Genomic DNA, 22,080 nt, shown 5'->3' on the forward strand with positions numbered 1-22,080 from the left:
GCAAGCCTCTACCACCGAGCAATGCCAGGCCCATTGTTTGCTTTTTGTTGCTCTGGTAAACACTATGACCCGGGGGGAGGGGGGAAGAATTTATTTGGTTTACAGATTACACTCAGTCTATCATCAAGGAAAGCCAAGCCAGCAACGCAATGGGAGAGCGAGCGTGAAACAGTAACCATGAAAGGAAGGCTTTCGTTCTCTGGCTGATTCGGCTACCTTTTCTACACAGCCCAAGCCTGCCTTCTCAGGGACAAGCACTCCCCATAGTGGACATATGCCCATAATTAGCAACCAAGAAAATGCCTCCCAGACACGCCCACGAGTCAATCTGATGGAGACAATTCTTCATTTGAGATTTCCTGCCCCCAGGTATATCTAGGTTTGTGTCACATTGACAAGAACTAACCACGCACACCAGGGGAGAGTGCAAGCTAGAGCCTGGTGGAGGGTGTCTTTGGGCTAGCTGAAGTTGCTTGTGTGTGAGTTCACTCTGATATTTTGGTTGTGAGCCTAGCCTTTAACGGCTGAGCCATCTCTCCAGCCCGTGAGTTCACTCTGAAAGGTCTTAAAATTACCAAGCCAACAAGCCTGCAGCCTTAACCCCCAGGGACCGAAAGTGTCTCTCCTGACTTCAAAGATCTGCTGCTCCACAAGGCTCCTATCTAAGAAGAGTCCCCGTGTCTGCTGGGTTCCTCCCGCTGTTTCTCCACAGTGTTTCCTTTCCCATAAATCTGGTTCTCCCATCTGCGTGCCCCCTCCCCTACAGTGCGCGTTCCTGGCTCTATCGAGCGTGCACCCCCTCCCCTAGAGTGCGAATTCTCCTTTCATTTCCCTTTGCCTCCACTACTGGGGCTGCAATGGAACCTTAGCTCTACACTAGAGCGTGCTCTCGTTGCCAGGCAACGGGACGCGACTCACTGGCGTGTGGCCAGAACGTGCAACCGATGCGTGCACCAAGGAGGCTGGAGCGTTTTCCTTCGAACCGGCCCTCTAGTGTCTCTGCAGAAGCAATTCTAAAATTTTCACCTTGAGAGTCAAGTAGGTCTCAACTCAGAATCCGAGGGAGGGTTAGTTCTCCTGTAGGAGCCTTTGGAGCGCAAGGACTCCTTCTCCTTCCTCCTCTCTTCCGGCTCCTCCTCTTTCTCTTCTTCCTCCCCCCCCCCTCCTTCTCCCGCCCTCTAGCCACCCAATAGGAAAACTAATCTAAGTGTCTAGGTTGGTGGCTGCCTGATTGAAATTTACTTTTAGATAAGCAGGTTACTTGCTAGCACAAATATATATAAGACAATTATTCATTGTTTCTCAGAAATTAGGTCTGCGGTGGTTTTGAGTGCCGAATCCAGCACTCTTCCCAGGTCCTGGCAGAGAACCTCCTCCAGTGTCTCAGAGCAGCTGCTCCAGATGTTTCTGTGGGAACGGACTTTCTTCTGTGAAGCTGGATGAGCACTGGTGTTTGCTGGGAAATAACACTTCTTAGGACAGAAGAGATGGCTAGTAGTTTCCTAACCTGACCAGGAAATGTATGTTGCAGAGATGACAGAGGGACCTCATGAAAGCCCCACGGAGAACGCTAAGCAGCTGCCAGAGCCCCAGATCCTATGTTTTTGGAGCAGCAGGAAGAGTGTATTCCATGTTGTATATAAATGACACTGATACGTCCATGTGGTGATCTTATCTATAGAGAATTTCCCACAGAAGAAGCACCGTGAAGACACAGCCCAGTCAGTTGCCGTGTTTGTCTCTCTGTGATTAGGACACCAGTGCCAATCTAGTTGGAAATCAGCGTATTTGTGCCAGCTCCAGTCGTTCTTAGGGCTACACTATACATACACGTGTATATTCCTTTGGAAGCAGGAGCAATTTCTACATCTCCCTTTTCCTCCTGCATTGTGCCTCACTAGGAAACCACTGCCTATTTTAGAGAGCATTTCCAGCCCCTTATATTGTGGCTGGATTCCATGGTGTTGTATGTAATTGATCCCCTGCCAGGACATTCAGACAGCACTTTCAGTCTGACTATAATAATAACGTGTGAATAACCACGTTCACATGTCACTCCAGTCTTGAGTCTGCACCTTTGAGACAGGAGTCGAGAACTGCAATGGTGAACATATTCTGGTCTTTTAATCTCATTGGGTCACAATTCTGGGCTTGGGTGGGATCATTTGTTTGGTCTGTTATCCTATATAACTATAAATAGAAATAGTCACCCTAAAAAATACTCACGTATCTGCCTTCATACCTGAAAAGACTGGGGAACAGCTGAGAGTAGGCACACGTTTGATTACTTGCCACCATGGAGAGACAGCAGGGCACACGCATGCGCATGCATGCACACACATACTAACACTCTCTTATACACTTTGTAGGCAGCATGACAAGGGCTGTATGAGCTACTTGAAGTAGGAGAAACTCCCTTGTACTGCTTGACAAAACTCCAGAGCCAGACATGATCTGTGGCTCGAAGGAGGAGGTATGTTCCAAGAGTAGAGAGGAAAGGATTATTGAGATGGGAAAGCACAGTGTGATAGCTAGAATATGGCAGGATATTCAGTGGGGTAAGAGCCCAGGATATATGATGACAGGGACGTGCTTGAGGTGAGTCTTAAGGGAAGCTGTGGTGGTTTGAATATGCTTGGTCCAGGGAGTGGCACTGTTAGGAGGTGTGGCCTTGTTGGAAGAAGTGCGTCACTCTGAAAGTGGGCTTTGAGAGCTTCTTCCTAGCTGCCTGAGGAGGATGCCAGTCTTCTCCTGGAGGCCTTCACATTAAGATGTAGAATTCTCAGCTTCTCTCCTGCAATGCCTGCCTGGATACTGCCATGGTCCTGCTTTATGGATAATGAACTGAAACTCTGAAAATGCAAGCCAACCCCAATTAAGTGTTGTCCTTATAATAGTGGCCTTGGTCACGGGCACTGACTAACACAGAAGCTGATACCAGAGACTGAGGATCGCTGTGATACCATGGTTTTGGCTGGAGGAATGTGGCTTTTGGGACTTTGGATTTGGAAAGCCATGGAATGCTTCAAGTGAGGCTTAATGGTTCGTCCTAGTAGGAATATAGAAGATATTGGTGATTTGAACTCTGGAGATCTTTCTTATGCTTTGGTGAAGAATGTTGCTGCTCTTTTCCCTTGTCTGAAGAGTCTGTCTGAGACTCAGGTGAAAGGACTCAGATTAATCACACTGATAAAGAAAGTCTCAGGAACACCCAGCATAGACTTTGTCCTCTGGATTACTGTCATGAAGATTGCTCTGATTAAGCATAGCAAGCCTAAAAAGAAAAACTACAAGATGTATGGTTCAAATAATAAATGGGCACCAGGAAGTGCAATGGAATGAAATCCTGCGTTCAAGTATATTAAATAGATTAAGGGAGTGGTGACCTCAGGACAAGATCCCACCCAGCTAAGCTTATTGTTTATGTGTTTGCAGTTGGACAAGGAATAGTTATATATCACGTTAGGTATTGTTACCTGGTTATTGTTTTCATTTTGACTTTTAGTCTAGAATGAACTACAGTCCAGAAATGGAGAGTACACCTGTGATCCATGTCTTAAGGTTGGAAGAGACAGGCTTGATTCGGATCTTGATGTAGAATGACACATACTTTTGATCCAGATCTTGAGGAACAGTGACCATGAAAAACTTAGGTCCAGGCATTATGGTACATGTCTTTAATCCCGGGGGGGGGAGAGAGAGAGAGAGAGAGAGAGAGAGAGAGAGAGAGAGAGAGAGAGAGAGAGGAAGAGAAGAAGAAAAAGAAGAAGAAGAAGAAGAAGAAGAAGAAGAAGAAGAAGAAGAAGAAGAAGAAGAAGAAGAAGAAGAAGAAGAAGAAAGGAGAAGAGAGGAGAGGAGAAGAGAGGAGAGGAGAGGAGAGGAGAGGAGACGAGAGGAGAGGAGAGGAGAGAGGACAGAGAGACAGATACCTGAGTTCAAGGTCAGTCTGCTACGGAGCAAGTTCTAAGTAAAGGAAAGCTTAGGTCCAGGTGTGATGGTACATACCTATAATCCCAGAACTCAGGACACTGAGACAAGTACATCTCTAAGTTGAAGTTCAGTTTGCAGAGCAAGTTCCAGGAGAGCTAATCTTAAGCAGTGAAGGAGTTGGAAAACAGAAGGCTGGTAATAATGTAATAGAACGAGGGAGCAATGTTCCAGCCTCGGCAAGCAGCAGGACTCGCCAGCTTCAGCCACACAGCTCTGGCTGTAGAGTCAAAACTAGACAGGACTACTGGGAAAATTGATGCTGATTAGCTGCAGTTAAGAAATTAGTGGTGAGTAAGAAGAGACCAATATCAGTGAGGTAACATCTGGGAAGTGTTTTTTGAGAGCACAAAGAAGCTGTGTTCCAGAACCTGTGTTCCGGGTTGTACCTTGTGCTGCAGCTGGACTTGGAATGGGTAAGAACCACACAGGTGGTACTGGTTTGGAAGAAATAAAGTGGTCATGGAGAGCAGCTGAGGCAAGGCACTGAGATGAGGGAAGGACATTGGTGAAGATTGAGCCTCAATTGCAGTTGATAGCCCAGGACTGAAGGGGTCATGCAAAGAAACTGAGGCTTGGCACCATGAAGAGAGCCTATGAGAGGCTACTGGTGAAGCCTAGTTGCAACAGAAGACTCCAGTGAATTGGAGATGCCCGTCTCATGGGGTGATCACCAAGAACAGCAGCAGCAGTGGAGTGGAGTCAACCAGAGCCTCGAGTGCTACAGAGGGCAGAGCTGGAGAAGTGACCCAAGCCCTTAGGAGGAGCCCAGAAGATCATGTGTGACTCTGTCATTGGAACAAGAAGCTGTGAAGTTGAAGTTGCCTCGGACACCCCAAGATGTTAGAGACGTCAAAGCTAAGGAAAGCTACCAACGGAGTGGAACCAGCCCAGGGGAGAGAAGTTATTGTAGTCATCAAAGGAGTTGGATATCAGACTTGGAGACATGGAGTTTGGAGTTTGCTCAGCTGGTTTTTGGGTTTGCTTTGGTACTGTGCCATGTGTATATGATCTGATATTTTATTTTGATTTTTATAGGAGATTACAGTTAAGAAATTTCATGAACCTCAGTAGAGACTTCAAACTTGGGCTTTTAAACTTTGATGAAACTGTGACAGAGTATGAGGATTTTTGAAGTTGGAAGAAATGTATTTGCTTTATTCTATGGCTAGGTATGGTCCCCGCAGGCTCATGTATTTGAACAAGCCTATGGGGGCAAGGGAGTGGAACGTGCTTGTCTGAATATCCTTGGCCCAGGGAGTGGCCTTGTTGGAGGAAGCGTGTCACTGTTGGGGCTGGGCTTGGAGAGCTTCCCCCTAAGCTACCTGAAACTGACAATCTTCTTCTGGAGGCCTTCAGATCAAGATGGAGAACTCTCAGCTTCCTCCGAGCCATGCCTGCCCAGATACTGCCGTGCTCCTGCCATGATTATAATAGAGTGAACCACTGAAAGTGTACGCCAACCCCGATTAAATGCTCCCCTTTGTAAGAGTTGCCTTGGTCATGGTGTTGCTTCACAGCAATGAAAACCCTGACTAATACAGAAGTTTATGAGTAACCCTTGCTGTTTATTGGGATTTGAACTGATATCCTCTGGCTTCGACAATACACGATTTTACAGAGGAGATGGACAGTTTATGATGTTTTATTGAAGTGCTTAGGAGAAGTATCTTAGAGTCACTAGAGTTATGACCCTGAAGTCAAGAAGTGAGCACAAACCCTCCATTAATCTGCCAGCCAAGAGCTCACAGCTGTTCAGTCAAGCTCTCTGAGTCTAGCGCCTTATCTGCCAGTTGCCTCGGATGGGGTAGGCTTAAACTGGCACCAGCATTACTTAGCACAGTGCTATTAATAATGCTAATGTCTCATCCTGGTTTTGGGACTAAGCTGGAGAGCCTTTGGGATGTAGAAGCTAATATAACTATGGCTACTGCTGAGTTCTCTTGTAGATGGTTTGAAGCTTCCTGAGGCCAACTTGCTTATGCCATGCCTTATAAGAAGCACCATGACTAGTGGCCTGGTAGAATGTTCAGGTGGCCTCCCTTGATCACTCTTTGCTTATTTGCTTAGTTTTGGTTTTTCAAGACAAGGTTTTTCTGTGTCACCCCGGCTGTCCTGGAACTCTCCCTGTAGACCAGGCTCTACATGCCTTTGTCTCTCTAGTGCTGGGATTAAAGATGTGCGCCCCCACTGACTTCCCAACCTCCACTTTCTTTCAAACTGTGCCTACTCAGAACACTTTTGGCTCTAATGAAAAACTTCTGTGGCTGGTTTTATTTAGGAGTTAGAAATGGAGTCAAGATACCTTCAACAGTGCCTGGGGACCTGCCTAACTCAAGGTCTTGCGGAAGTTGCAAGAGTTCGCCCACTGGATCCCATTGAATATTTAGCCTTGTGGATTTATAAGTACAAGGAAAACGAGAACATGGAGCAATTGGTAAATATGGGGCTCCTTTTAGAAGAGCACGACAATTGGTTCTTCTTGTCTATATTTCTGTATTCAATCTGTTTTTCTATTACAATATATAAAAGTGGAGAGGGGAGGAAACTGAAAGTTTGTTTTGATTTTCAATATTTTCTTCTCTGTGTTGTCTTTTTCTGTTGTGTTTGAATATGTCAAATATGTTGACATAGTTATCTGTACACTTTTTCTCTCTCTGCTTTCTTTTTATTTATATTTATGGTATAATCTTAATTTTGCGTTCTTCATTCAGCTAAAACCTAAAACTCCCCCAAAATCGTTGCATAGTTTCCAAGCGAATAGACCATCATTTGCTTAACAGACCTTCTAATGCTTGTAATTGAGGCGCTTCTGAGATCGCATTTACACACTTCTGGATCTCTAACTGTGTGCTGTTGCTTTCATACCAATTGCTAGAGACAGAAAGAACTGATTGCGTTGGAGCACGAGAGAGAATTAGCTATGATGGAGCAGGAAATGATGGATCGACTCAAAGCAGAGGAACTCTTGTTTCAGCAGGTGAGACAAGAGGGAGGGCGTGGCTGAAGTGAACATCGCCCTTGGTGAGTGCACCCACATCCTGAGGTACTGACGATCTCCGGCCACTTAGACATGGCTCTCCAGTATTCCGTTTCTCTTTCTGGAAAAGTCTATAGCATGAGATAATAGGACAACCCAGAAAGTGAGTTGGGGTGAAAGCCAAGGCAACAGTGAGGCCAAGGGACAGTAGCCAACAGCCCCACTGCTGAGCTGGTGCTCATTCTAAGGCCAGGCAATCTCTCTAGGAAGAGTGGGCAGGGGGGAGGGCGGTAGGTGAGGAGAGAGATAATGAGTGAGCATAGTCCTTTCATGGAGCTTGTGAGGGGACGAGCAGTGGGCTTTATTTTGGTTTAAGAACACACAGAGTACAATGAGTGACACTAGAAAGTAGAAAAAAATAGTCTAGAGGCTCTGTCCACAGGCATGAGAGAAAATGGGTCTGGGAAACGAGTGGACGAGTGCTTCTTATTGTAGTTCAGGGACAGAGAATGGGTGGCCTCCGTTTTAGGTGGGTGTGTCACCTGGTGACAAGTTAAAAGCAGACTTCATGCTACCGTCTCTATTGTCTGTACAAAGTAAGAACCAACCGTGAACACACATGAAGAATAATGAAATAATATGGTACTAATAATAATTATATTTTATTATCATTAAATAATACGGTAGGGGATGAAAGAGTGGGCTGATCAAGCTTTACATGTTGAACATCTCTAACCTGAAAAAAAAATCCAAAAACTGTTCCTAAGCACGAAACTTTTTGTGAACTTACACAACACCAAAAAGTGAGAAATCCCACACTGTTAATCTTTGTTTCACGCAAAAATTATTAAAATATGGCATACAATTATTTTCAGGTAGAAGGCAAAACGTAACTGAATTTCATGTTTAGGCTTGGGTACCATACCTAAGGCATCTTTCTATTTTGATTTACATATTAAAGATATGTAAATATGTCAAAATTAAGAGATCTGGAGCAGATCTAGTCCGAAGCATCTCTGAAACAAAATCCTCAGCCTGCATGACGCCACGTTTCGAGACCGATATTCACAATAGTGCTGGTCCCTTGGCCCATCCTCCCCTGACAGCTTCTTCTGCTGGTCTGTGTCCTACTGAAGAGAAGCAGGGATCTCTGTAGTTTTCCTTCTCTGGGACAGCGAGTTCACGGGAAGATACTCCACTTCCTTTCACTCATCTCTTTTACCCTACTTGAATAAACGTTAGCAACACCAGAAAGTAAGCATTTTCCTAGCCATGCTAGCCGGCAAAGCTGATCTGCTGTGCGTTGAAAGCGAAGCACTTCCTGTGCCAGGTATGCGGAAGGTCCGGTGACATTCTACAAGGAGACTGCGGCTGGTTAAAGGCGTCGGTTTGGTGAGCAGAAACACATGAGAGGAGGAGGGCTGGCCCAGCAGAGAAGGCTTTCTCACCAAAAGTCTAATAATACAAACAAGCTGATTCTGCAGGGGACAAGTCATTTCTTTGAATGTGGAAATCAACATTGTTTAAATTAACTCACACTGGCAAATGTCATTCTCGCTTTGACAACAAGTGAATTACTTAGATACTCAATATTTTTTGCAGGCTTGTTCTATGTTTTATGAAGAACTTTTGCTGTAATAAGAGAATCAATCTTAAAATTTCTTTCTTCTTTTTTTTTTTTTTTTTTTTTTTTGAGATAGACGTTTTCTGTGTAGCCCTAGAAGTCCTGGAATTCACTCTGTAAACCAGGGTGGCCTCCAATTCACGGAAATCAATTTGCCTCTAGCTCCCAAGTGCTGGGATTAAAGGCATGTACCACCACACCCTGCAACTTTTCTATTTTTTTTAACATTTACTTTCTTTTTAAAATTAAAAGAATACTATTATGAGTGTGCGATTTATGCAGGGGTGGGAACAGAATGCATACACACCACGGCCCATGTGCGGAGGTCAGAAGTCTGCATTGTGGAGTTGCTTCTGTTTTTCCCCCCTTCAGACTGGTTATGGGGATTGAATTCAGGTCAGTAGGCTCCCTGATGGTGCTTTTACCCACTAAGCTGTCTGATGACCTTTGACCTTTGCCTTCTCGTAAGTCGAGACTATTGGTGGGTGCCTCGTCCGTGAATGACATTCACCGGGTTCTTTTTTTTTTTTTTCTTTTTTTTTTTTAATCTTTATTAACTTGAGTATTTCTTATTTACATTTCGATTGTTATTCCCCTTCCGGGTTTCGGGGCCAACATCCCCCAGCCCCTACCCCTCCCCTTCTCTATGGGTGTTCCCCTCCCCATCCTCCTCCCATTACCGCCCTCCCCCCCAACAATCATGTTCACTGGGGGTTCAGTTTTGGCAGGACCAAGGGCTTCCTCTTCTACTGGTGATCTTACTAGGATATTCATTGCTACCTATGAGGTCAGAGTCCAGGGTCAGTCCATGTATACTCTTTGGGTAGTGGCCTAGTCCCTGGAAGCTCTGGTTGGTTGGCATTGTTGTTCATATGGGGTCTCAAGCCCCTTCAAGCTCTTCCAGTCTTTTCTCTGATTCCTTCAACGGGGATCCTATTCTCAGTTCAGTGGTTTGCTGCTGGCATTCAACTATGTATTTGCTGTATTCTGGCTGTGTCTCTCAGGAGAGATCTACATCCGGCTCCTGGTGGCCTGCACTTCTTTGCTTCATCCATCTTATCTAGTTTGGTGGCTGTACATGTATGGGCCACATGTGGGGCAGGCTCTGAATGGGTGTTCCTTCTGCCTCTGTTCTAAACTTTGCCCACTATTCCCTGCTAAGGGTATTCTTGTTCCCCTTTTAAAGAAGGAGTTAAGCATTTGCATTTTGGTCATCCTTCTTGAGTTTCATGTGTTCTGTGCATCTAGGGTAATTCAAACATTTGGGCTAATAGCCACTTATCAATGAGTGCATACCATGTGTGTTTTTCTGTGATTGGTTTACCTCACTCAGGATGATATTTTCCAGTTCCATCCATTTGCCTATGAATTTCATAAAGTCATTGTTTTTGATAGCTGAGTAATATTCCATTGTGTAGATGTACCACATTTTCTGTATCCATTCCTCTGTTGAAGGGCGTCTGGGTTCTTTCCAGTTTCTGGCTATTATAAATAAGGCTGCTATGAACATAGTGGAGCACGTGTCTTTGTTATATGTTGGAGCATCTTTTGGGTATATGCCCAAGAGAGGTATAGCTGGGTCCTCAGGTAGTTCAATGTCCAATTTTCTGAGGAACCTCCAGACTGATTTCCAGAATGGTTGTACCAGTCTGCAATCCCACCAACAATGGAGGAGTGTTCCTCTTTCTCCACATCCTCGCCAGCATCTGCTGTCACCTGAGTTTTTGATCTTAGCCATTCTCACTCACCAGGTTCTTTTAGGGCAGTGTCACCATGTTAAAGAAAACAAACTGTAGCTTGCTATTGAGGTAAGAAAACATTCCTGTCTCACTGTGTTTTCAAAGCGTGCCTTTCAACATCCTGGTCTTTTATTGTTTGTTTGCTTGCAACAGTGTCTCATTGTATTAACCCAAATAAGCCTCCCATCCCAGATCCTCCTGTCCTAAGCTCCTAAAAGCTGGAATTATAAGTGTGTGTCACTGCACCTAGCTCCTTTGTTTGATAAGATGGTATCATTTTCTTTTAAAGATAACGCTGGAGCATAGTGATATTACAACATTTCAAACATGGTTAGTGTGCTGTGTTAGCTCTGATCCGTCCCGCAGTGGTGCCACAGGCCTTCGTCGTGGCCGCTTTGCTCTTCTGTGGTCAGTGAAAAGCAGTCACAGACAATTCACAATTCAACGAGCCTAGCTACATTTCAATAAAACTTTATTTGCACATTTTGAAACTTGGGTGCGATATCCTTTTCGTGTATTTTGCATCGTTATTTTTTTCCATCATGCTTTCCCTTAGCCGTCACAGGATATACACGATACGTTTGGCTTCTGAGCTGTAACCAAACAGGAGCAGTGTCTCCCTTGGTCGAAAGGCATTATTGGACATCTGTCTAGCGTGACCTGATGGTGTGTGAGGACCAAGCACACTGTCAGTCAGTCCGTTTCCAGATTCAGCTTCACGTTTATCAGATCGTTCTCTCTTGTCGTCATGCACTCAAGACTTACTGTGAGCGCTGCTTCCTGCCTTCAGCAATTAAAGAAGTGTCTTAGGGAAATCAATCATTGTAGAAGCTGAGAAGTATTTGACTGTTATAAGTTCTAGTTTCCTGAAACTTAGTTGGGGACTTAAAAGTGTGCCCTAAGCAGTTGTTGTGGTTCCAGGAATGTTAATGCTAGAGTGGTAGAGGCAAGAGGATCGTTAGGAGCTAGAGTCCAGCCTGGACTATACAGGCAAGACCTGTCTAAGACAAAGAAGCAAAATGGAGGGGTAGAGCTAATGTGCAGCTATTAATCTGCTGTAACTGCCGTATGATTTCAATGCTTGTGATTTTTCAGCAGCAGCTGGCATTCCAGTTGGAGTTGGAAATGCAAGAAAAAGAGAAACAGAAGACAGAAGATTTCAAGACAGAGCAAGAAAAATCCACTAAGGTAATCTGAAGCTCTGTTACATGTCTGCTTGTGAGAAGCTTCTAGCCTCTTGAGGTTGTTGCCTCCAGCCATGCCAGCAGAAAGACTGTAGGGTGCATATCCCAGAGCTCTGACTTCCATCAGCTATGGGATCAAGCCCTGGTCTTTCTGGCCGCTCTCCTGTTTAACGACAGTGGTTACAGCGTAGATAGGAGGACCATAGGGATCGCTCAGGAAGTGAACCTTTGTGAGTCACAATGGTCTCTAGAGGGACTCAGCCAAAGGTTTTGTCAGGAGACAGCTGTTGTTAATTATGGCGACTGATTGGAAGGCACTTGGTAGATGAGATATGTAACTTTTCATCATGATGTTACATTTATCAAAAAAAATAATTTACACCTAAAAAAAAATCTGTTCTCATGTTGACTTCCATGTCTCTTATGAAAATAAACAATGAAGTGAGTTAATTTTTAAAAACACCTATTTTCATTGGTAATAGTCTCTGATATCCTGAAAATGTGTCCCATATAGGCCAGAGTTCTGAATGACTGTCTATGGCTACTGTCTTCCCTATCCAATGAAGCTCTCTTTATTGAACCCTCAATTAATACTGATATCAGAAGCAACTTTTATCAAATATATTGGATATGTTTATTAATACATTAAATGAGGAAAAAGTCCATCATTTGAAACTTTTTTTTTTTGAGACAGGGTTTCTCTGTGTAGTCCTTGCTGTCATGAAATTTACTCTGTATACCAGGCTGGCCCAGTGCTTAGAGATCTCAGAGATCATGATTCTGCCTTCTGAGTCCTGGGATTAAAGACTGGGTGAACAACTCTTTAAAAACACTTAGGGTCGGGTTGGGGATTTAGCTCAGTGGTAGAGTGCTTGCCTAGCAAGCGCAAGGCCCTGGGATCGGTCCCCAGCTCCGAAAAAAAAAAAAAAAAGAAGAAAAAAAAACACTTAGGGTCAGGGTGAATTGAGTAAAAGAGGTGAGATGTTCAAGGGTGAATTCAAGTATCTGCATAACTTTACTATCCACATGCTGATCTGTTAGCTTGGGTAGCAGGAGCATTTTTGGGGGGTGTGCATAAGCTTACACATATCCAGCACACCAGAGGGTCATATGAATGGCTCCAGGTATCAAGCCTGTGTGACCACAGAGCCAACACAACTCTAATACTTTGTGTCCATATTGGCTTAATGACCCTCATCTCCACCTTGGAAACACTTAATCACTGCTAAGAGTCCTTTCATGTCCCTTGTTCGGGGCCTATAGATGCACTATATAAAAACTATTATTCTCAAATGTATGAGGACTCCCGAGTTAAAAAGAGACCAGTCAGGGATGCTTGCTTCAGACCCCTGGGAGCAAACATAAAGAGCTAAAGGGAACATCTCCCCTGCTGCACCTTGCTGTTGATTTTAGCCTCTCTCCTGATGCTCTGGTTTATGGCAGAGGATGAGGGCCTTGGAATTTATTGGGTTCCAGAGGGTCATATGTTGAAGCTCCCTGCATTACAGAGGAATGCATTCATTTTCTAGTTCAGTTAAAAGAACTTGGGGAAAAGGTAGTCTCAAACAGTCATCCGTATGGTTGAGGGTCATGCTCTTGTAAGCTTATAAACAGCCTGGGGCTACTGCGTGGATGCAAGGTAATAGCTTCCTGGAAAAGCCAGGTATACTGGTCCGTACTTTTGATCCTAGTATGCGGTGAGGCAAAGGAATCTCTGAGTTCAAGACCAGGCTGGTTCACATAGCTCAAGGACAGCCAGGACTACATGGTGAGACCCCCATCTCAAAAAAGGTCAAAAGTAAAGAGGTGAAAACTTCCCAGAAAAAAAATGCAATCAGCATTGCAAAATAGTACCACATATATCTCTAGTAGGGTGGTCATATGCACAATCACAGATCGAGTCCTCTTCCAACTACCAAACTGCCTTAACCTGGCGAGAGTCATGTGACCTTGCTGAAGGTCATAGTGATGAAGAGAAGGGTGCCATAGTAGGTTGGCTTGGTTAGAAGAACGCCTTCTCATTCAGAAGTGGCCTTCCATGCTGGGCAAACATTTCCACTGCAGAGTCTAAGTGTTGCTAAGGACCTATGGAGACCACTTGCGCATGGTACGGTAGCTTGGACAAGGTTAATTCATTTAGAAATATACATTCCTTTTTTCCTTTATACCCAACTTCAAATTCTCTTTAAAAATCTTACTTAAGATGCTCTTTTAATATGGGTGTTTTTCATAGTTGTTAGAATGCTTGCTTCAGTTTTAATGTTTCAGCCCATCTTTAAAATTCATAATATTTATTAAGTCTTTAAAAATTTCATACAGTGTATCTCTTTTATACATTTCCCTTTTATTTTTAAGACTACAATGTAATCACATCATTTCTCTATTTTCTTTCCTCCAACCAAACCCTCCCATAGACTTCTCCTTATTTTCTTTCAAATTCATTGCCTTTTCCCATTAGTTAATTATTTCCCATTAATAATTAATTAATTAATAATTCCCATTAATAATTAATAATTTCCCATCATTCCCACATATGTATATATATATTCCTGCTCTGTCTGTATTATGTAACTTTTGTATATGTTTTCAGGGCCTGGGCCCTGAATTTGGCCTTGGATAACTCATTAGTGTGCTTTTCTCTGAGGAAGACCATTTCTCCTACTCCCAGTATTCCTTTTTTTTTTTTTTTTTTTTTTTGGTTCTTTTTTTTGGAGCTGGGGACCGAACCCAGGGCCTTGCGCTTCCTAGGTAAGCGCTCTACCACTGAGCTAAATCCCCAGCCCACTCCCAGTATTCCTTAGCTGCCTGTACTTCTTTGCGTAGGGTTACGGTCTCGTCTGCTTTCCCTGTCTTCTTTGGCTATTGTTGTCCTTGTTCAATTTGTGTTTGTGCAATCATGGCTGTGAGACTTCTGACATTACTAGGAGACATAGCCTCATAGCCAACTCCCTGATCCTTCGGTCCTTACAATCTTTTTGTCCCCTTGTTCATGTCCCCTGAGCCTTAGGTGCATGAGTTGTTTTGTAGACGCATTCATTGGAACTAGACTCCTCGATTCCGCAATTTAATTTAATGAGGTTTTATATTAATTTAATTTTAATGTGGTTTCCATTTAGCTTAATGTGGTTTTCTGTAACAGTCTCTGCCTGTTGCTCAGAGAAGTTTAATGAGTTTCCTTAGATGAGCCCAAACATTTACATATGGGTTCAAGAACAAATATTTAGAGTGCCATTAGGAATTACATTGGTTTAGAAAAATGGTGGTTTAAGATCCGTGAATTCACTCAGCCCCAGTGGTTAGCTAGGTTTCCGGGACCAAGCAGGATGCCTCTCTTATTGATTAGATCTTAAGTCCCATTAGAGAGCTCTTGGTTACCACCACTGGACCATTGGGCTATCCTGCCCTGCTGGTCACTGTGGTTCATTGGCATCATAGCTGTCGCTCCTTTCCTATGGAAGCTTGCATGGTATCTTCTGGTACCATAAAAACTGGTCTCCAGGATAAAGTGTAGTCAGGTCTCTTTCAGCCCAGGACTGTGTGTCTGAAGGGCATGAGATTTACCTTCCACCTCCGGTCTGCTCTGTTTTTAAAAAAGAATTGTGTTTCGTTATAAACAGTTATGCATATTTAGTAGGCAGTAATAAATTAAACTGTGATTCATTGTTTCGTGTGTACTGTGTTCTGATGAGTCCTTGGAAAGTGGCATTGCTTTTGCCATCAAACGGATCATAGTACTTTATAAAAACAGGACTTAAAAAGCTAAACATGGAACAGGAATGAACAGTATCCAATGTTTTCTTGACCTTATGCAGGACACGATGAGCACAGAGAGCATATCTAAGGGTGAGGAGGCCATGCCGTCAGAGGTGAGAGGGAAGACCTACTGTGCGTCCTGTGATAGCACGTCTAGGGGTGAGGAGGGCACGCAGTCAGAGCTCATGAGAGGGATGACCTACTGTGTGCCATCTGAAATGAACCCAGACCTTAAAACAGGGTTTTACTGCTGTGAACAGAGACTGTGACCAAGGCAACTCTTATAAGGACAACAATTAGTTGGGGCTGGCTTACAGGCTCAGAGGTTCTGTCCGTTATCATCAAGGTGGTGGGAGCATGGCAGCATCCAGGCAAGCACAGTACAGGAGGAGCTAAGAGTTCTACACCTTCATCTCAAGGCTGCTAGCAGAAAACTGGCTTCCAGACAGTTAGGATGAAGGTCTTAAAACCCACACCCATAGTCTCACACCTCCTCCAACAAGGCCATACCCTCTAATAGTGCCACTCCCAAGGATGAGCATATACAAACCATCACAAGTGGTTAAACTTTTAATAAGGGCCCTGTCGATGTCAGAATGTCCCCATTCTGGTGGCATACAGCTGTGATCCCAGCGCCTGAGGCTGGAAAGTTCTGATTCCTTCTATGCATGCCTAAAGCTTTAGTAAGACCCTGCCTTAATAAAATAAAAACAAAACCAAAACCCCTTGAAAGTGACAGTCCAGATGGGTACTTTAGCAATGTCACAGGGGTGCAGTGCCTTGAATTCGGGCACTCTGTATGTGCCGATATATTTTAAAGCCACAGTGTCCTGTTATGTTGCCCATAGGGTTGCTTGCAAATTATATAGTTTGCGATTCCAAATGAATTTAAAAATAGCATTTAGTGCTCCTTGCTAGAATTCTCATACCGTGGTAGGTGTGAGTTCGACCAACTGAAAGTGTTGATCTAAGTGTTTCATCCAGAAATTTCGTTTCCAAGTAGAAAGGAAAGGATCATGTTCATTTTGAAGCTATGTGAAAGCAGAAAGTGAATTTTATCACTATAGGAATCGATGATGGACTCGGGCAAAACCCTAGCAGAAATCAGCGACCGGTATGGGGCGCCTAACTTAAGCCGAGTGGAAGAACTGGATGAACCAATGTTATCCGATGTAAGTACCACGATGCGTCATCCCAAGACAGATCATTCTTCATGTTCATAAAGTCTAGTATGTATGGAATTGGTTGGCAAGTAATAGTTTTTCTTTATGCAAAGAAAGACCAAAAGTGCAGGCGCTAACCTGATTCTTTTTTTTTTTTAGACCTTTATTTTATGTGTGTGGATATTTTGCTGGCATGTATGCATGTCCGTGTACTATACATGTACAGTGCCAGTGGAGGCCAGAGGAGGGTTCCAGATTCCCTGGGAAAGGTTTTGAGCTGTTATATAGGTGCTGGGATTGAAATCCAAGACCTCTCTAGCAGCCGGTGCTCTTAACTGCTGAGCCATTTCCCCAGCCTCATGGAACCAAATTTTTTATTTTTATTTTTATTTTTTATTTTTCAGAGCTGGGGACCGAACCCAGGGCCTTGCACTTGCTAGGCAAGCGCTCTACCACTGAGCTAAATCCTTAACCCCACAAAACCAAATTCTTAACCTGTGTTCTGCCTGTGAAGGAGGCAACGCCAGAACACCTCTGTCAATTTCCATGCACAGCTCTATAGCTTTCTATGCTTCTATCAATATATAATAATCCATATTATATGTAATATATAATAATCTGTAATATATTTTACAGTTGAATTTTGAAAGCATCAGAACCTCTTAGAAATACATGTGTAAGGGAGTGGGGGGAAGGACAATGGCTGGAATGTTAATTAATAAAATAATAATAAAAAGACTACCAAGGTCACAAGAGGAAAAAAAGAGAAAAGAAATACATGTGTAAAAGAATTTTGTGAGCTATGCAGTTCTTGAATTCACTAGGGAAAGGATCATTTTGGCTCTATGGCGGAAACTCTGCAAACACATAAATAGTGTGAACAAGTGTGTTGTGGTATGTGAGTGCGTATGTTCATTCATCAAGCATGTGGTGACGTCCATGTCAGGCGTTGTGCCAGAGGGAGTGGGGAATAAGGCAGTTTTTACCTGCGGGTGTTGCCTGTTTAGAGGAGAAATGCAATCTGACCGGTATTAGGGGCTCCTCATGAGAATGATCAGGAAATCTACTATGCATACCAGTGTGGTTTATTGATGAGAGAGAGGCCTATGAATAACTGGGTCAGACCATCAGGGGACTTTCCTGCCAGGAGAACACTGTGATGGCTAATTTTGGTTGTCAATGTGACATACCTGGAATTGAATTTTAATTTCTTCCACCAGATGAGCCTGTGGGGGCATTTTCTCGACTGCTAATTGATGTAGGAGAGCTACTGTAGGCCTGGGCTGAATAAGAAATAAGGAAAGTGAGGGAGTCAGCCAGCAAGTAGCGATCTTGTTAGGGTCTGAAGGAAGACACCAGGCTTGAATATGTATGCAAAGAGTATGCAAAGACAAAGAGTGTTTATTCTGCAGAAATAACCAGCATGCGGAGGCCAACCATTCATCAAAATGGCCACCCAAGAGGAGCTTCCAGCCCTTCTTAATGCGGGGTTAGAGGAATTTTCCAGAGGGACTAGGTAATCTCTAATGTGATCGGTAGGGGCCAAAGTGGTGACATTAGTAGAATTTTGATTGGCTGCTACATTCTTCTCTATTTGGTGAGACCTTAGAGAGTTGGTTAGGTAATCTAAAATTTCATTGGTTGGGTGCTAAATGGGCTGGTTTCTGATTGGCTTGTGCCAGGTGGTCTGCATTTCTATGTCATGACCGTTTAGCCATAGGATGAGTTACCCAAACCATACAAGGCTGCCCAGGTCAATCCTGAGATGTTTCCCCATCCTCATGGTTATCTCCCAGGTGTTCTTTGGATGGGGATTTTATGGAACTGGTGACCTATGATGTTGTTCCTGAGCCTGATGTCTTTCCTTCTGAAGCCAGGCCTGGTTCTGAAGTGGAGATGGTGGTGTCCTTTCAGTCTGGCCTGGTTCAAGTCATCTATGGCTTTTGATTCAGTTCCTGCCCCAGCTTCACTCAGTGATGAGTTGTGACCTGGAAGCAAATTACCCCCCTCCTGCCATGCTGCTTTGGCTGTGGTGTTTGTCACAGCAAAAGAAAGAAAGCAAACTAGGACATCTTGCCATTTCATTCTGTGGGTACTGAGAGGGTGGGATAGGACAAGGGTGGAGCAAGCTGAAGGAGGATAGTTCTGGGAAGAACTTAGGGACTGTCACTCAGTGGTGGGGAAAGGGAATTCCGAGGAAGAATTACAGGTGGACAACACAAGAGGGGTAAAAAGACTCAGGTAGGAGAGAGTAAAGAGCAGTCAGGAGACAGCAGGGGCCAGACCCTGAAAAGACTTGTAATTCTACTCGGGGCTTCCTCTGATGTTACCTGCAGGCAGGGCAGGGAGGCCTATGTTGTCAGAGCTGCACTTTGGAAAGAGCATGTGGCAGCCACAGTGTGGGAGGAGAAAGGGGAAGAAAGAGCTAAAGGAGCTAAGGGAAGGAACAAGGCCTGTACAGCATAAGAAGGCCTGCGGGTTGAGTGGGGACCACTCGGACTTGCAATATTTAATAGCGCTTATTGGGAGGTAGAAGAAAAAGTTGTTTTCAAGAGCTATTCAGAAAGCGGGGCCAGCAGGACTTGGTGATAGAAAGCAGGGAGCTAAACCAATAAATAATGTCTCCCCTTTGAGCCTATGGGCCTCTGAGAAGGGGCTATAAGAGACCAGGCAAAGAGACTTGGAACTAGAGACAGCAAGAAGCTGGCAAGGAGCCCTGTGCTTCTGGCGTCACAGAGCTGGGAGAGTGGTGAGACTTAAAGGCGGGGTTGGGGGAGTGGAAAAGCCAGATCACGTGGGGGTTGGGCATGTTGGTGTGGGGCAATGGACCTTGCCAGGGAACTTGGTAAGGTAGAGCAGGCCTGAGTCTCTGAGTGAAACTCGGGGTGCCCTGAAACACATGCCACAGTTCCTACATATGGAAACATGACCTGTGGTCATATAGGCCTGGAACAGACTTCTCTAGGCTAATGAATGACATAGAGGTCCTGAGGAGTTAGCCAATAAGCTCCCCTTCCCAGACATTTCTCCCTGCAAAGGGCATTTATCCACGCTAAGAGACTGGTGCATATCCATTTTCCATGATGAACAACCAGTAAACAGTTTTGCACCAAGGACTGTCTTTCATCTACCACCACCATGGGGATCATGGAGAAGGCCTTCGCCTACAGAGCTGCACTGCCCAAGTCTCCTGTAGAAGGCCTCTCTGTGCTAAGGATAATAGATGCTGAGCTAAGCTGGAGCTCCCAGCCTCCGCCCCAGCTAAACGCCATCCTCAGCCCGTGGGACCCCTCATTGCAGGCCAGTGGACCCCTGATCCCTCATTTCTGAGTCCTCAGTGTGACTCTAGTAGAAACTAGATGTCTGGGGGTCAGAGGATACCCGCTTAGCTTCTCACATCTCAGACTGCATTTTCCTACCCCCAGAACAGTGTCTCGGTGCTTCCCCGAGGCCTGGGAAGTTATAGCCGGAATAGACTTAAGTTTGGCTCATGAGATGGGGGAGAGGGAGCCGAGAAGGAAACCCAGCCTTTTTCCCTGAGCAGCTGAGCTGTGAGTGTTATCATTGGGTGAACTGGTGGACATTAGAAAAGGAAGTAGGGCTTCATGCTCTGGTAGGGATAGGAGGGCCATACAGAAGATACAATTTTAGTAGCCAAGGGTATGTATGTTAACTGAGATAGAGGAAGCACAGCGTTGAAGAGAGTGCAGAGTGGGAAGGCCTGAGGTCTAGGTAGGAAGAAACCATTAGGAATTCCCAGACCCTTAAAGGCCAAGGTTCATTATCAACAGGACAAGGCTTATGTTACCCATATGGGATGTCTCTGGAAAAGGAGGGTCTCTCAAGAAGGATGAGAAAGGTGTGGCTAGGACATTCTTTGGAACATCATTTGTAATTATATACTACACTGGTACTCTTTGAAATCACCTGGAACTCAAACAGCTACCTTTATAGGTTCACGCTGACATTATTTAAGCTTGATTTTCGTTGCCTTGCGTCTTTTCATTGTAGTAAGGTTTACTTACCTTGTATTTTCAGATTGCCTTAAACATTGATCAAGATCTGTAGGACCAACCAACTGAAAAGAAATATTTTCTACCTGCTTCAAACTTCAAATCACAAGGACCCTAAGCATGTATTTTTCTCCTTCCAAACTTGAACTCTAACCCCCCATACCCATTAATTTTATAAACAGGCTTCAAGTGTATCCTTAAAATAAAGTTTAGATATCTCAATACAAATTGGTTTCTTATGATACATTGAGGGAGTATGACAGAATTTGTTGAAGCAACGAAAAGAGGCAAGAGATGAGCCAAAAGAATATACACCTCTATGAAAAACAAGATTGCCTGGAAAGTTCTAGAAACTACTACTGTACAGAGGACGGTGGTCTCAAGAGTTTCTACAAGCCTCAGATATGGCCCCTCCTTTGAGATTGAACTGCAAAGTATTTTCCAGATTGCTGGCAGGTGGAGCCCCATAGAACATTCAAACTCCCATGACATAGCCAGGATTGGAGAGAGTATTTTCCCCATTACTCTGGAGGTGTGGGGTCAGGAGGAGCTTGGCTCAGCCACCCCCACTGGAGAACAGATGTGGGGGATTCCTTTTCTTCACTCTGTGCAGCTGGGTAGCCAGGTCCTGTCTGTCTATTCAAGGCTTGTGAAATGAGTGTTCACACAGAGACAGTGCAGCGGGAAACAGTCTTGGAGAACCTGGGGAGTTCTTTTTCCTGATCAGCCAGTAGGCACAGGCAGCAGGGCGCACTGGTCAGACAGATCTTTGGTACCTATAAAGTATGTACCTAGGGATCTTGGGAGAACTCCCTTTACAGAACTCTTCTAAATCCAAGATTATGGTGTGAGTTTTCAGTTCTTCAAGACATGGGCATTGGGGCTGGAGAGATGGCTTAGCAGTGGCACTGACTGCTCTTCCTAGATGACCAGGGTTCAAATCCCAGCACCCATGTTGGCAGCTCTGTCCGTAACCCTGAGATCCGACACTCTCACATAGATACACATGCAGGCAAAATACCAGTGCACATACAATAAAGGTAAATAAATAAATAAATAAATAAATAAATAAATAAATAAATAAATGACATGGGTATAAAACCACAAACGCTAGAAAGAAAACTTTTGCTTTTAAATATGATTTTGTATATAATATCCTTTTCCTAAGTAAGTAGAGACTTTTTCTGGATTTTAAAAACTTTAATTTCTTGTGTGTGTGTGTGTGTGTGTGTGTGTGTGTGTGTGTGTGTGTGTACAGCAGATGCATGTGTACCATGATGTACACGTGGAGGTCAGAACAATATAGGGAGTTGATTTTTTCCTCCATGTTGTTAGCCAGGGCCTCTTTCTTGGCTGTATATTCCAAGCCAGCTGTCTTACGAGCTTCTGGGTAATTCTCCTGTTTCTACCTCCTACCACATAGTGCTAGGAGTGCTGTGAGACACATACCAGCACATCTGGCTGTTTTATCTGGCTCCTATAGTAAGCAATTTTATCCACCGAGCCTCTCCATCACCTTGGTTTTCTTTTAATTGATGTTCATTATCATGGGTTTATGATCTTTAATTGATCTGATAAATCCTTCAGTTTATTATGGTGGTGGTGGTGGTAGTGTGTATGTGTGTGCTTGTAGAGTT

The 22,080-nt window shown here is 44.2% G+C and overlaps 2 protein-coding genes across 17 annotated transcripts in view; one reads left to right on the forward strand and one right to left on the reverse strand.

Moving 5' to 3' along the window:
- Nucleotides 1-1,143, reverse strand: part of Dydc2 (DPY30 domain containing 2) — a 54,582-nt gene extending 53,439 nt beyond the window's left edge. For 2 of the 5 annotated variants that reach the window (XR_015639576.1, XR_015639575.1), the window contains exon 1: nt 1,027-1,143. The gene's annotated coding sequence lies outside the window, so the exon portion shown is untranslated. 5 annotated transcript variants of the gene reach the window in all.
- On the forward strand, nt 126-20,671 carry Dydc1 (DPY30 domain containing 1). 12 transcript variants are annotated; one of them, NM_001433194.1, is given in 7 exon segments: nt 126-369; nt 6,269-6,424; nt 6,866-6,967; nt 11,426-11,518; nt 15,327-15,380; nt 16,335-16,439; nt 20,469-20,671. In NM_001433194.1, coding segments are annotated over 6 exon segments (531 nt in total). In that variant the 5' UTR covers nt 126-369; nt 6,269-6,277; the 3' UTR covers nt 20,499-20,671.
- Nucleotides 20,672-22,080: the final 1,409 nt, after the last annotated feature.

The sequence above is a fragment of the Rattus norvegicus genome, chromosome 16 (genome assembly GCF_021556685.1).
Source record: "Rattus norvegicus strain SHRSP/BbbUtx chromosome 16, alternate assembly SHRSP_T2T, whole genome shotgun sequence".
Lineage (NCBI taxonomy): Eukaryota > Metazoa > Chordata > Mammalia > Rodentia > Muridae > Rattus > Rattus norvegicus.